This window comes from Leopardus geoffroyi, chromosome A2 (assembly GCF_018350155.1).
Source record: "Leopardus geoffroyi isolate Oge1 chromosome A2, O.geoffroyi_Oge1_pat1.0, whole genome shotgun sequence".
NCBI classification, from domain to species: domain Eukaryota; kingdom Metazoa; phylum Chordata; class Mammalia; order Carnivora; family Felidae; genus Leopardus; species Leopardus geoffroyi.
The window spans coordinates 9,881,008-9,896,233 of record NC_059331.1 but is presented as its reverse complement, the minus strand read 5'-3'; the positions used below and the strand labels follow the sequence as shown (position 1 = coordinate 9,896,233).

Below are 15,226 nucleotides of genomic sequence, written 5' to 3'. Positions count from 1 at the left end.
GAGAAAGAGATAGAGAGCGAGTAGGGAGGGTCAGAGAGAGGGAGACAGAGAATCGCAAGCAGGCTCCGCGTTGTCAGTGCAGAGCTCCGTGCAGGCTCAAACTCACAAACTGCGAGATCATGACCTGAGCTGAAACCAAGAGTCTGACACTTAAGCGGCTGAGCCACCCGACTGCCCTGGTTATCTTTTTTTTTTTTTTTTTTTTTTATAGAAACCATCCTAATGGGTGTTATCATTGACATTTTTTTATTTATTTTTTTTTCAACTTTTATTTATTTTTGGGACAGAGAGAGGCAGAGCATGAACGGGGGAGGGGCAGAGAGAGAGGGAGACACAGAATCGGAAACAGGCTCCAGGCTCCGAGCCATCAGCCCAGAGCCCGACGCGGGGCTCGAACTCACGGACCGCGAGATCGTGACCTGGCTGAAGTCGGACGCTTAACCGACTGCGCCACCCAGGCGCCCCATCATTGACATTTTTTTAAATGTTTATTCACTTTTGAGAGAGAGACAGAGACATAGTGTGAACAGGCAAGGGGCAGAGAGTGGGGGGACACAGAATCCGAAGCAGGTTCCAGGCTCTGAGCTGACAGTACAGAGCCCGACATGGGGCTTGAACTCACAAACTGTGAGATCCTGACCTGAGCCGAAGTCAGACGCTTAACTGACTGAGCCACCCAGGCGCCCCCTCACTTATTTTAAATAGGCATTACCTTTATACAGTCTTAAATTCAACACGGAGGAGACATAGAATGGGCCGTGAGCACGTGAAAAGATGTTCAACATCATTAGTCGTCAAAGAAATACAAATAGAGTCACAATAATATAGCAGGACATACCCACCAAAATGGCTAAAATTAAAGACTGACCACAAGTGTTGACAAGGCCTTGGAGGAACCATAACTCTCACAGCCGCCAGTGGGGGTGCAAAACGACACAACCACATTGGAAGGCAGTTTGGCAGTCTCATAAAAAGTGAAATGTGCACTTACTGTGTGATTCAGCGCATTTCACTCCGATGTATTCACCCGAGAACGTCTTTTTTTTTTTTTTAGATTTTATTTTTTTTTTTTTTTACATAATCTCCACAGGCAACGTGGGGCTCGAGCCCACAACCCCGAGATCAAGAGTCACACGCTCCACCGACCGAACCGGCCAGGCACCCCTACCCGAGAGAACTTTTAAAAAAGACATGTGTCCTCAAAGACTCGCTCAGGACTGGTCGTGGCCGTGATATTTGTTAATCGCCCAAAGTGGGAAACGAGTAAAAGTCTATCAACACGTGATAAATAAATGAATAATAAACTCACGTAATAAACAAAATGAAGTACTGTGCACTTTAAACTCACGTTTATATAATCTCAATTATATCTCAGTTTCTAAAAAAAAAAATGTTCAGACACTTCACTGACTGAGCCACCTAGGCGCCCCAATATCTTTTTCACTTTATGAAAATGATCAAAACTGTCAGCCTCGCTCTGTACCCTTTTTCTCCTCACGAGATTAGCCCTACCCACACTAATCCATGTAATGGTTTGAACAGTGACCCACAAAAGGGTATCCTGATGTCCTAACCCTTAGAACATGGAAATATGACCTTATTTGGGGGAAAAAAAAAAAAGATGTAATTAAGGAAAAGATCTTGAAATGAGATTATCCTGGATTAACCAGCTGGGCCCTAAAGCCCACGGCCAGTGTCCTTATAAAAGAGAGGAGGAGGAACACAGACACTCTCATGGAGGAAAAGTCCACATGGAAACCGAGGCAGAGATGGTCCTGACACAGCCACAGGCCCAAGAACGTCAAAGATTGCCAGCAACCACCAGAAGCTGGAAGAGCTACAAGGAAGGAGCCTCCAGAAGGAACAGCTCTGCCAACACCTTGACTTGGGACTTCCAGGCTCTCTCCACAGGTCCAAATAAATAATCTGGACTTCTGAAATGAATAAATGCCTGCCGTTCTAAGCTACCTTGTTTGTGAGCATCGGTACGACCGTTCCAGGAAGCTGATATATTACGTATATAGAGTGAGTCCCTTGTGTGTCCTAGATCTGATTCTCTATTTTTTTTTTTAATGTTTACTTATTTTTGAGGGAGGGAGAGAGAGAGGGAGACACGGAATCCGAAGCAGGCTCCAGGCTCCAAGCTGTCAGCACAGAGCCCGACATGGGGCTTGAACCCACGGACTGCGAGATCACGATCCGAGCCGAAGTCAGACTGGGCCACCCAGGCGCCCTTGGTTCTCTATTATTTTAACAGGAACATGTTTGGTTTGTTTATTCCCCTCTTAGGAGATTATTTTTCACTTGTTCACATGACATATGTTCACCGCTCACCTGGTTTGTGTTCGACACTGCTCTAGGTGCTGAGGGACAGAGGTGACTATGGCCAAGTGCCCCCCTCCACAGTGGGGGAGGACAGTGGACGGTGGGCAGATATGTCAGTCAGGATGTGAGAAATGCCAGGAAGAAAAGTAAGGCAGGGAAGAGGAGAGAGAGAGACAAAAATGTTGCTTCTGATTGGGGGTTCTGGTGAGGGGCCCTCCGAGGAAGTGACGTGAATTAAAATCACCAGCCATGGGGCGCCTGGGTGGCGCAGTCGGTTAAGCGTCCGACTTCAGCCAGGTCACGATCTCGCGGTTCGGGAGTTCGAGCCCCGCGTCGGGCTCAGGGCTGATGGCTCGGAGCCTGGAGCCTGTTTCCGATTCTGTGTCTCCCTCTCTCTCTGCCCCTCCCCCATTCATGCTCTGTCTCTCTGCCCCAAAAAATAAATAAACGTTGAAAAAAAAAAAATTAAAAAAAAATTTTTAATTATAAAAAAAAAAAAAAAAAATTTAATTATAAAATCACCAGCCGTGTGTGATCCCCCGCGGCAGAGAATTTTCACTGTAACAAACGAGCCTACAGGGAACTCTTGTATGTATCTGTTACCGTCTGTGTAAGAGGTTTTCCAGAGCAGATTTCTGGTCCTTGGGTGTTGCAGAGAGGGTAATACTCCAAATAGTCCCCTTGCTCCTCCCCAAGCCCCTACCCCGACCCCCACCTTCTCTGTCCCTTGCAGTCAGGCAGGACCACGTGACTAATCCTGGCCAGTGAAATGCAAGCAGAAGGTACTTCTGGGTGGAAACCCTGAAAAGCTGACTTGGGAGTCCTCTCTTTTCCACAGAGCCAGCAACTGTGGGGGCTGCTGTTCAAGATGGTGCGGCTTCTGGTGGACTGGATCCCTGAGTGACTGTGGCTCAGAGTGACCCTGCTGATCCGTTGAGATCATATTGTGTGGATGACCAACTCTGGGGTTAGTCGCTGACCCTTGGGGCTGCTTGTTACACAGAATGATCTTGCCTGCCCATCTAATACCCACGGGAAACCGAACCACATATGTGTATCTGCATGTGATATATCTTATCATGTATATATATCCTTTATATATAGATATATACGTGTATATATATCTATCTTTTTATATATAGATAGATATGTGTATATATATCTATCTTTTTATATATACACATGTGAAACAGAACCAGTAAGATATGCATATCTAAATCATCTATATCTATCTTATCATGTATACGTTTATCCTTTATTCTTTATATATATATCCTTTTGTATGTACATATGTATATATCATTTTATATATATCTCTTCCTCTTTCAATCTATTTATAGACATAGAATTCTATCTCTATGTATTGATTGATCTATCTATACCTATATCTACACCTATTAATCTATAGAAAGATTTAGGGGCACTTGGGTGGCTCAGTTAAGCCTCTGAATTTGGCTTCGGGTCATGATCTCACGGTTCATGACTTCAAGCCCTATGTCAGGCTCTCTGCTGTCAGCGCAGAGCCCATGTCAGACCCTCTGTCCCCCTCTCTCTCCGCCCCTCCCCCGCTCTCTCTCTCCTCTGTCCCCCTCTCTCTCTGCCCCTCCCCCCCCTCTCAAAAATAAATAAACTTTGGTTTTTCTAAGTCGAGAGTGATGCCAAGGCCGTGATCAGTTTGACCTTCAGTGCTCACCTGCATGCACCCACCCACCTTTGCCCCCCATCTTCCTTATACCGACCGGGAAGTATTTTTGGCACTTGGGAGACAGTCTTCGAGAGCTCGTCCGCTGTCTTCCCGGTGTTGGCCTCACTGACAGAAATTCCTTTCCTGTTTCATCACCACTGGTTTCCCTGCCTTTGGATTTTGTCGCCGGCGAGCAGCGGAAGCCGGTGTATTTGGGAACCTCTGGAACCCGGTCTTCTAGCACTCCTGCGCCCCTGGCCTCACTTTCTCTGCTTTCTGTTCCGTTCAGCCCCTCCATGGACTGAATGATGCCCATCCATTTGGGGGAGGGCAATCTACTTCACCGAGTTCACAGATTCAAGCGCTAATCTCTTCTGGGAACACTGTCACAGATGCACCCAGAAATCAGGTTTAATCTGTGCAGCCCACGGGCCAGTATCACTTTATAGTATAACCTTTCACTGGACCTGTACGGTTAACCATCACAAGTACACGACAGGCACATTTTCGGTTTTACCAGATACTTCCAGGTTCGTCCTCTCTTCCGGACCCTCCTTCTCCATGATCTTTGCTGGCTGTCTTCTGCCCACCCCTCGGCCATCAAGCTTTCCTCAGCAGTGTCCCTTGGTCTCCTTGCTCGTTTTCTTTCCTTTTTAAAAAATGTTTATTCATTTTTGAGAGAGAGAGAGGGAGTGTGTGAGCAGGGGAGGGGCAGAGAGGTGGGGAGGGACAGAGGATTCGACGAGGGCTCTGTGCTGACAGCAGAGAGCCCGACGTGGGGCCCAAACTCACGAACCTTGAGACAATGACCAGAGCCAAAGCTGGACGCTCAACCAACCGAGCCACCCAGGCGCCCCTCCCTTTCCATTTTATGCTTTCTCTTTGGCCAATGCCATCCACACCTTGGCTGCGACTCTCATTCTGTAGATAGCCTCCGTATCCATTAGAACTTATTTTTTTAAGGATTTTATTTATTTTATTTTTCAAAAGAGAGAGAGAGAGCAGGGGAGGGGCAGTGAGAGGGAGGAGAGAGAGAGAGAGACAGAGAATCCCAAGCAGGCTCAACACCATCGTGTGGAGCCCGACATGGGGCTCGAATCCACGAACCACGAGATCGAGACCTGAGCTGAAACCGAGAGTAGGAGGCTTAACCCACTGAGCTACCCAGGCGTCCCCATTAGGATTTAGAGTATGTTGTTTTTTTGAAGGAGAGGAAAAGGGAAACAGTGGCTTACCCAAGAGAGACGTCTGTTTCTCCGTCGCGTTTGAGACCGCTGGAGCCGGGGTCTTGAAAAGCCTGAGACGCCGTGGCTCCTCTCCTATCTCTGAGCCTCACAGGGCCCCGAAGGCCCAACCAGGAGTCTCTCTGCTTTTGTCAGACATGTCCTCCATCCGGAGGGAGAGGCTCCCCACCCAGCTACCTCCTCTATCGGCCAGACCACCTGCACCCCATCGGGTCCTCTGCCTAATGGGTCACCTCTCTGGCAGCCTGAGAAATCATCCAAACATGCCAATCACACCCCCTCATGGGAACCAGAGGTCACCTCCCCCTTTTGTCACTACAAAGCCTGCCTGCCACAGCGCCTGCTTTTTCATTTTTTTCTTTATTAAAAAATTTGTCCCAGGGGCACCTGGGTGGCTCAGCCAGTTAAGCGTCTGACTTCGGCTCATAGTCATGATCTCTCAGTTGGTGAGTTCGAGTCCCGCGTCAGGCTCTGTGCTGACAGCGCGGAGCCTGGAATGTGCTTAGGATTCTGTGTCTCCCTCTCTCTCTCGGCCCCTCCCCTGTTCGCACTCTGTCTCTGCCTCTCTCTCTCTCAAAAACAAATAAAGTTAAAAAAAAAAAAATGTATCCCAGCTTCTTGGTGATTACTTGCAAAATTTGCACTAATTTGAGCATGTTGTGTTATGAATAAGCAATTTTCATTCTAAACTTTGGAGGCCACAACTTAAATAACTATGCTAATTTTAATCGCGAATTTGGTGGCTATTCTAGTTGTTTTGACCCTGTTTCTTGACTTGGCTCCCACGTGCGCCACCCCCATGTGGCTCCCCGCGTGGCATGCCGTGTCCTTCCCTCCTCCAGGCTGTGATTATATGTGAATAATAAACCAACACCAGTTTTTTCTATCCAGGGTTGGCTGCCACGTGCGTGGCTATCTTGTATCATTTAGAGCAGACCCCTCCTTCACCAACAGGGTGGGTAGGAGGTGATCAAAACACTCATCAATGCAGGGATGGCCTTCCATTGTATGTGACACCCAGGTCGCTTCTATCTTGTCCCTCCACCATTCAAGAATAGTGGTCTTGACGTCATGGCCCAAGATGGCTGATGGCGTTCCAGCCATCACATCCACATTCCAACAGTAGGGAAGAGAAACGCACTCCTTTTTCCTCAAAGTGGCACATACCACCTCTGTTTACACAGTCATATGGTTGCACCCAGCTGCAAGGGAGGCTGGGAAATGTGGCACTTTATCTTAGGCAGCCATAGGCCCAGATAAGTATCAGCGATTTTATGAATTTGGCTCAGATCTTGAAGGGCTAATTAGCCAGATGAAGGCCGATTGAGAAGTTTGGCCTTAGCCTGGGTCTTGAGGTTGAATGCCATCAGAGCATGAGGGGCAGGCCCAAGGCGTGCCTTGGGATCATTAGTGTGTAGTGATTTAAGGCCCCTCCTTTCCTTTCCTTCTTTCTTTTTTTTTTTATTTGAGAGAGAGAGAGAGAGAGAGAGAGAAAGAGAAAGAGAAATCATGAGCAGGGAAGAAAGACATAGAGAAAGAGAGAGAATCCCAAGCAGGCTCCACACTCAATGTGGAGCCTGACATGGGGCTCGATCCCACGACCCTGGGATCCTGACCTGAGCTGAAATCAAGAGTTGGACGCTCAACCAACTGATACCCAGGTGCCCACCCCGTTTTTTTCCCCCTTTCCTTTTCTAATTGGGAGACTACATTTCCCATCATCCTCTTGCTCTCTTTAACATCAACCCTCACCTCCTCCCCATATGCCCCAGCAAGCAAAATGAGACCAGATTGCTGCCCTAGCTGCCCACAGTGTTCCTGCAACTGTCCCTTGTCCCCATGACCCTACAGTCCTCCCTACTCTGAGATCAGAGCCAACACTGCCTCCCCATGCAAACCTCTCCCACACACACAGACACCATCGTCCACGCATGCATTCCATGAAGGTGTAATCAATGCTGATTATGCCAGGCTCTCTATTCGTGGACCATAGTCCTCCAGTGCTGTCCCTGCAGAACTCTTTGTTGGGTAGGGGAAGGCTGGACCAGGCAGGGCAGGGCTAGGAAAGGCAGGGCAGGGCTGGGCAGGGCAGGGCAAGGTAGAGAAAATGGAGTTTGTCGCAGGGAGATAAGGCCAGCAGGTCATGTACAAGAGCAGTGATTAGGTTCCTAGCTAATCAGCGCGGTCTATCCTTCTGGCCACGGGGACTGGTTCCAGACGGACATGTGACCAAAGCTAGGCCAATGAGATTGAAACTTGAGACTTTTCAGTTGGAGTAAAGCTCAGAGTGTGCCCACGTTGCTGCTGGGGTTATCTGGGCACTAAACAGAGAAGCCTGCTGAGAGAGCTAAGAGGCAAAGGATCAAACGAGGATGTCATTTGAGCTACTGGATCCAGCTATGCCTGAATGATACATCCACTGGATATTTCTGTTCATGAGTCAATAAACGCCCTCGTTTGCACCAGCTAGTTTCGTTTGGGTTCTCTGTCCTCTGCAACCGAAAGAGGCCTGCCAGAGGCAGCATGGTTCTCACCGGGGCCAGCATCAAGGCAGTAAATTCAGTAGCTCTGTGAGGCTAGTCCCATTACTCTGCTGGGGAGACTGAGGAGATTCCGAGCTAGCAGCCACTGGTTCCACGTGGAGATCTTGGGCTGAGGACTGTTTCTCTCTTCTGGCTGAAACTCAGACCTGTCTCCTGCCCTAGCCCTGAGGGACCCTGAGTGTCTCCTGTCATGAGTGCAGGCCGTCCTGGGAAATGTGGGCAAATGATCACCTCCAAGCTTCTTCCTTTGTGGAAGGGGGATGAACAATGCAGATACCCTCTCTGTCCGTCATTCCCCCGCATTGGTCCCTTCCTCCCACTCCCCTGATGTACTGCCGTCTCTCCGTGGCTCAACCTCCCACTCTCCCTGGCAAGTGATGTCTGGAGCCTGCCAGGCGCCCCCAAGCCTCACCATCAGGCATTTATATCTATTTAGGGTTGGGGGCTGTTCTACCCAAAGTGCCAGGGAATTCAGATCCTGCAGCCTCAAACCTCAACCAGTGCCTGAGGGAGGGAGTTGGAGAATCAATATCCCAGCTCCCTCACCCCTCAGGTAGGACGTGTGTCCTACAAAATCTGCCAGCACTCCCCAGCAGGACCGAGCCCTACCTGCCTTTGGTGGGAACTTGTTTGATAACAAGCGTGACAAACCGTCCCAATTTGCCCAGGACTAAGGGTTTCCCGGGACTCAGGGTTTTGAGTGCTAAAACTGGCGAGTTCTAGGCAAGTTGATTACCCCGGAGATAACTCATCATTGACTACTTCTTTCCTTCCCTCTGTCATTTCCCTGCTCCCCTACAGCTTCTTTGTCCAAGACAAATGCACTCAATCCTTGTCCCAAGCTCTGCTTCTGGAAAACCTCCCTCCCCCCACCAGACTTCAACCTCCTTCATGCCCTTCACACAGCCCATCGGCTCGGCCACTTCTGAGCTGAGCACTTGTAAGGGGCAGATGTGGTGCTTAGAATTTTCTGTCCAAAATCTGGTTTTGCCTTTGAGGAAGGAAGGGTATTCTGTCATCTCTGTCCTACGTGTGGGAAAACTGAAGTTTGGGCAGGAAAACGATTTGCCTGAAGACACCTTGCGGGTAAGTGGTGCATCCTGGGAGATGGGATCTGGGGCAGAGGTTGGCTTCTTCTCCCCACGCTACTGCTCTGGTGTAAAGGCCAAGGAATGTGCCGGGAACCTTCTCACCCACCTCAAATGCGTTATCTCATTTAATCCTTATACCACTCCTGGGAGATGAGATGACCACTCCCCACTTTGCAGAGTGGGAAACCAAGGCCCAGAGAGGTGCCAGAGCCCAGGTTCAAGCCCAGGCAGGCTGGCGCTGAGTGCATATCCTTAACCACCCTTAACCACCGGGCTCGTGCTTCAATACGTGTAATTTCCTTTCAGGCAGCTGCGGCTGTGGCCATTCAGGGAGGAGGAGGAGGGGCCCAAATGGCAGGCCTGGCTGAGAGCCCCCAGGCTGGCATCTGGGCTGGCAGGCTGAGCCCAGGCCTGCCCTGACCCCTTGCTGCCAGCCCCAGTTCCTTGGGGACCCTCCTGTGGCCTGAAGCATCTTCCACTCCTCTGCCCCCACCCCTATTTCTGCGGTTGGCCCAAATACCAGACAGGGCGAATCTTAGCTTTCCCCCAAGCATTCCATGCTCCTGTGGCCCGGCCCAGGCTGGCCGAGGTTACGCAAGCTGAGCAGGGGTGGTTGGTGGGGGTGGGACCGAGGGGACAGGCTGGCCTGTCCTCGCCACCCCATCCGGCAGCCCTCCCACCCTCCCCAGGGCGGGGAAGGGGGTGGGCCGGCTAGTTCCCCACCCCCACCCCCCAGCCCCTGGGAGAACAAGCCGGGTGGAGGGTGGCCTGTGCCAAGAGATGGGGGGCGGTGGCGGCCACGGAAGAGGCTCCAGGAGGTGACCGCCTGGTTTCCATTAGGGAGCCCTGGTCGGCATTTCAGGCGAGACGGCAGAGCTGGGGCTGGCTATGGTAAGGTGGGGTGGGGGCGGGAGGGCAGAGGAGGGAGGGGAGCCTGCCTGCTCCCCCCTCCCCCCCCCCCCGCCCCACGCGGGGATGCTCCTGTCGCCATGGTGACCTGGTGCTGGGCCTGGGGCCACCGTGACCCATCAGTCCCTCTACTCCCAGCGGCTGAGCCTGCTGCTGCTGCTCCTGCTGCTGCCCGGCCCCCCACCCGCCCCAGGCATGGAGGACACCGCCTTCCCCCACCTGGGGGAGAGCTCGCAGCCCCCGCCCCGGGCCTGCCCCCTGCGCTGCTCCTGCCCCCGGGCAGACACAGTGGACTGCAATGGCCTGGACCTTCAGGTGTTCCCGGACAACATCACCCGGGCAGCTCAGCACCTCTCCCTGCAGGTGGGGCCCCGGGGGCCGGGGTGAGCACGCCAAGTGCTGGGTTTCAGGGTGATAGGGTGACGGGGCGTTGGGTGTGCAGGTCTTGGCAGCGATGGAAGCTGGCCTGGGTGAGAGCGTCGGGGTCTGGGCATTAGAGGCGAGGGCAGGACGGGGGGGCGGGGGGGACAGACACTGGAACTTTTAGGAGGGGCTGAGCGTTTGGAGGTGTTAAAAGGTCAATGTCTTGGCAGTTACGGGTTTTGGGGGGGGTCAGAGTGATGGAGCATGTGGGTCAGGTGTGGGGGTGATGAAATGTCAGACAACATCTTTTTGGTTTATAGGGTTGTTTGGGGTCAGGGTGATGGGTGTCAGGGGTCAATTATGGGGGCAGATGGGGTGTCGGGGGGTCAACATCTTGGCGATCACAGGGTTGTTTGTGGTGACGGGGTTGTTTTGGTTGCAGGGTAATGGGGCTTTGGGGATCAAGTGTGGGGGTGAGGGGTGTCAAGGCTTACTTGCTTAAGGCGATGGGGAGCTGGGAATCGGGGCTCCGGCCACTTGCGGAGGGCTCAGGGGTGTGAATCCTCCCCCCAGAACAACCTGCTCCAGGAGCTCCCCTACAATGAACTGTCACGCCTCAGCAGCCTCCGGACTCTCAACCTCCACAACAATCTCATCTCTTCTGAGGGTGAGGGGTGAGGGGACCTCGGGAGGCGGCCCCTTCCCTCCCCTGCTGGGTCTGTGGGTAGTTCTGCGGTAGTTCCCAGAACTGCCCTTTGCTGAGCAGGATGGAAACTCAGGCTGTGGCTTTGGAGGACGGGTGGGGAGGCGTGTGGGAGGGTGCCTGGAGGAGCCCCTGCCAGTCACCAGCCAAGAGTCCTGGGGCAGCTGGGAGCACAGACTCCCCCACTGCCCCCTCCCTGGGCCCCGGGGCCGCGGGGGGGGGGGGTGGTCCCCTCACTGCCCATCCCGCTCCCAGGCCTGCCCGATGAGGCCTTTGAGTCCCTCACGCAGCTGCAGCACATTTACGTGGCCCACAACAAGGTGAGCACCCCTACCTGACCCCTGCCCCGGCCCTGAGGCCTGGCCCGCAGGGACATACAGCAGAGCGCGGAGGGCACAGCGGGGGTGGGGTGGAGGGCAGGGCTCCCTGACCAAGCATGGCCGTGTCCCCACAGCTCTCCGTGGCCCCCCAGTTTCTGCCCCGCTCCCTCCGAGTTGCGGATCTGGCTGCCAACCAAGTGACGGAGATCTTCCCGCTTACCTTTGGGGAGAAGCCCGCGCTCAGGTAGCCCCTGGCCCAGCCCGGACCTCTCCGACCTCAGATATGCCTGGGGTCACTCCCTACCCCTGGAGGACTGAGGGGATCAGAGCCAGCCCTTGAGGGTCTGCAGGGGCAGAGTCCTACCCTGGGAGGGAGGTGCGGGGGGGGGGGGGGGGATCTGAGGCAGGACACCCTGGATGCCGTCTGGAGAACCGCGACGCAAGGCGGAGACAGTGCGCGGACGCGTGCGCATCCTCACACTGGAGGCCGCGCTGGGGTGCAGGGGGCGGGGGCGGCAGTAGGGGCCGGTGGGAGGGCCGGGGGCAGGCTGGTGGCCGGAGCCTGGCTCCCCTCAGGTCCGTGTACCTCCACAACAACCAGCTGAGCAACGCCGGCCTGCCCCCTGACGCCTTCCGCGGCTCCGAAGCCGTGGTCATCCTCAGCCTCTCCAGCAACCGGCTCAGCTACTTGCCGCCCAGTCTGCCACCCTCGCTGGAGCGGCTCCACCTGCAGGTGCCCCTCCTCCACCCTGCCAGCCCCCTGCCCGCCCCCTTTCCCTCTCTCCTGGGGGAGCCCCCCCCCCCTCCCGAGAATGCCAGTAGTCACAAGTATCTTCGAGTCCTGCCCACTGGCGCGGGTCACTCACGGGGGCTCTCGGACCCGCGTTGCCAAAGCTAGCTCCCTGCTACTCCCTTACTCAAGAGCCTTCCATAGCTCCCTGCTTCCGTCTGGCCCCCCCCACCCCTGGTCTCACTGTCTCCTCCTTTCCCAGAACAACCTCATCTCCAAGGTGCCCCGAGGGGCACTGAGCCGCCAGACACACCTGCGGGAGCTCTACCTCCAGCACAACCAGCTGACGGACAGTGGCCTGGATGCCACCACCTTCAGGTGGGGCCTGAGACAGGGGAGGACACAGGTGCAGCCTCCTGCTGGCAGGAGGGGTTGAAGGTTCGCGGTCTAAGCCCCACCCCCCGCAACCCTCCAGCCCCCTCCGTATGACCCCCAAACCGAGGCCTCATTTGCTGAGCACCTGCTGTGCACCAGGCTCAGCAGCCATCCTTTTGCTCCCAGCTCCTCTGTGCCTGGGTTCTATTATCCAAACGTCATCACCGCCGCATGCAGACTTGCACCCAGAACTCTGTCCTGGTCACCTCTGCATCCAGCCCCGGGGGGCCAGACTCTGCCCTGATCTCAGCAGGTGCCCCTCCCACCCAGATCTCGCGACTCGCCCACCCCCAGGTTGGGGTCTCCGGCTTCTATCGCGGGAGCACTCCTCAACCCTCACCCCCAAGGTTCACCTGTCCCCACCGCCCCCACCCCCCCCCACCCCCCGCTCAGCACCCAGCCCCACGCCAGCCCTCTCTCCCACCAGCAAGCTGCACCACCTCGAGTACCTGGACCTGTCCCACAACCGGCTCGCCTCGGTGCCCGCGGGCCTGCCCCGCACCCTGGCCGTGCTGCACCTGGGCCGCAACCGCATCCGCGGGGTGGAGGCGGCCCGGCTGCGCGGGGCGCGGGGCCTGCGCTACCTCCTGCTGCAGCACAACCAGCTGGGGGCGACGGGGCTGCCCGCAGGGGCGCTGCGGCCGCTGCGGGGCCTGCACACGCTGCATCTCTATGGCAACGGGCTGGACCGCGTGCCCCTGGCGCTGCCGCGCCGCCTGCGGGCCCTGGTGCTGCCCCACAACCACGTGACCGCGCTGGGCGCCCGGGACCTGGCTGGCACACCGGGCCTGGCCGAACTCAACCTGGCCTACAACCGCCTGGTCAGCGCCCGCGTGCACCGCCGGGCCTTCCGCCCGCTGCGTGCCCTGCGCAGCCTTGACCTGGCCGGCAACCTGCTGACCCGGCTGCCCGGCGGCCTGCCCGGCGGCCTGCACACCCTGCGGCTGCAGCGCAACCAGCTGCGGGCCCTCGAGCCGGAGCCGCTGGCCGGCCTGGACCAACTGCGGGAGCTCAGCCTGGCGCACAACCGGCTCCGGGTCGGAGACATCGGGCCCGGCACCTGGCACGAACTCCAGGCCCTCCAGGTCAGGCGCCGGCCGGTCAGCCACACTGCCCCCACCGCCCCTCCGTCCCCTCCATCCCCACGCCTTGCAGCGTCTTCCCACAAGGCCCCGAGATGCCTCAAAGAGAGCCCGGCAGACGGACCCAGGGTGGGTGAGGCAGAGCCGGCCTCCGGGCCTTGGGCCGTGCCGTCCGTGCCACCTGGTCCTCGGCAACCAGCCCCTCCGCCTCCCCGGGGAACACGGCCCCCCTGGTTCCTCCTGAACGCGGCTGCTTCCACAGAGTTTAGAGCATCTGGGGGTGCAGGCGCTGTCCTAGGCGCTGGAGAGGTGGGCACAGAGCGACACAGCTCCGGGCCCGTGGCACTGACGCACTAGTTAGGGAGAAAGCGGTTGGTCAGTAGACGGTGTCGGGAGGGTGCCAGGTGAGGGAAGTGCCATCCTCGCGAACAACTGCTTCGATCTCTCCCGCAGCAGGCAGGTCCCCGTCTGTCTGGGACCCCAGCACCTAGAGCCCAGCCTGCCCCAGACGGAACTCACCGTACCTCTGTCGGGGCTGGAGGGAATTTGGCAACGCGGAGGGGGTTGAGGGGAGGAGGCCCAGGCTGGTGTGGAGTGCCCGGGCGGAGAGGTTTGGGGCTCAAGGCCCGGGGCCGCCGTGGCATCATCTCTGCCCAGGTGCTGGACCTCAGCCACAACGAGCTGTCCTTTGTGCCCCCTGACCTGCCTGAGGCCCTGGAGGAGCTGCACCTGCAGGGCAACCGCATCAGCCACGTGGGTCCTGAAGCCTTCCTCAGCACTCCCCGCCTGCGCGCCCTCTTTCTCAGGTGCCCCGGAGGCGGCTGGGGAGAGCGAGTCCTGGGGGCAGGGGGCCCTGAAGGGCTGTGATGGGCTCCAGCAGGCCTGGGTGGGCCAGGACGGTCGTGCCCCCCCCCCCTTCCTTTGCACCCACCCTCACGCCTGCCTCTCGGTTACAGGGCAAACAGGCTTCACATGACCAGCATCGCGCCGGACGCCTTCCTGGGCCTCCTGCACCTGACTGTGGTGGATACGGCGGGCAACCCCGAGCAGGTCCTGGTCCGGCTGCCACCCACAACTCCACGTCAGCCACGGGCAGGGAGCCCCCGAGCCCGGAGGGGTCCAGCAGTGTAGCCCAGACCCCTGGGGCTCCACTGGGTCACAGACCGAGGAGACGGTGCCCATCCGGGGCCTCAACCAGGCGCTCCCAGGCCTCAAGGGCCCGGCCAGGAAGCTGGGGACAGGGGCGCTGCGTCCACACACAGGGAGCCCCGGGAGACACTCAAGCATGCAGCTCGCACGCCAGGCACGCAGACCACACCAGCCCTGCCGGACGTGGTCCCCACTCCCCGCACAAGTGGAGGCGGCAACAATAAAGCCTAATAACCTTGTCAAGTGCTCACCACCTGCCAGATGCCCTTCACCTTGCAGGAGGGGCTCTCACCATCCCAGCATCTGAGGAAACTGACGCTGTGGGATGCTAAGAGGGTCAGGCAATCTGGTCCGAGTCCCGGGGCCAGTGAGCGGCCGGGCTGGATTTCGAGGGGTCAGCAAGAACCACCACGTGACAGCTGACCATACGTATACACATATGCGTATACACATACCCAAGGCCACCAGCTACAGAAACACACGGCACGGCAGACGCCCTCAAGCAGGCCACAGCCCTCACACATGTCCCCGGAGCAAGTGTGTGAATAGAACACATCCTTCACGGGCACTCTCCCCCCACGGCCTGCCCCTCTTATGGGCACCTTGCCATCAACCCCCGGGGGACTGTGGGAGAGACCCAGCTGGCCA

General features: G+C 56.5%; 1 protein-coding gene across 5 annotated transcripts; it reads left to right on the top strand.

The window, feature by feature from the left end:
* Window positions 1–9,498: 9,498 nt before the first annotated feature.
* Window positions 9,499–14,817, top strand: PODNL1 (podocan like 1). 5 transcript variants are annotated; one of them, XM_045492202.1, is made up of 10 exons: window positions 9,499–9,778; window positions 9,935–10,159; window positions 10,733–10,826; window positions 11,118–11,182; window positions 11,317–11,426; window positions 11,759–11,915; window positions 12,175–12,290; window positions 12,775–13,432; window positions 14,087–14,235; window positions 14,386–14,817. In XM_045492202.1, exons 1-10 carry the CDS (start codon window positions 9,776–9,778, stop codon window positions 14,558–14,560), a joined length of 1,752 nt encoding a protein of 583 aa, XP_045348158.1. In that variant the 5' UTR covers window positions 9,499–9,775; the 3' UTR covers window positions 14,561–14,817. The 5 variants fall into 5 exon arrangements, with proteins under 5 accessions (XP_045348158.1, XP_045348159.1, XP_045348156.1 ...); XM_045492200.1 differs by having other exon boundaries at window positions 9,549–9,778; window positions 12,775–13,447; XM_045492203.1 differs by lacking the exon at window positions 11,118–11,182 and having other exon boundaries at window positions 9,546–9,778; window positions 11,784–11,915; window positions 12,775–13,447.
* Window positions 14,818–15,226: the final 409 nt, after the last annotated feature.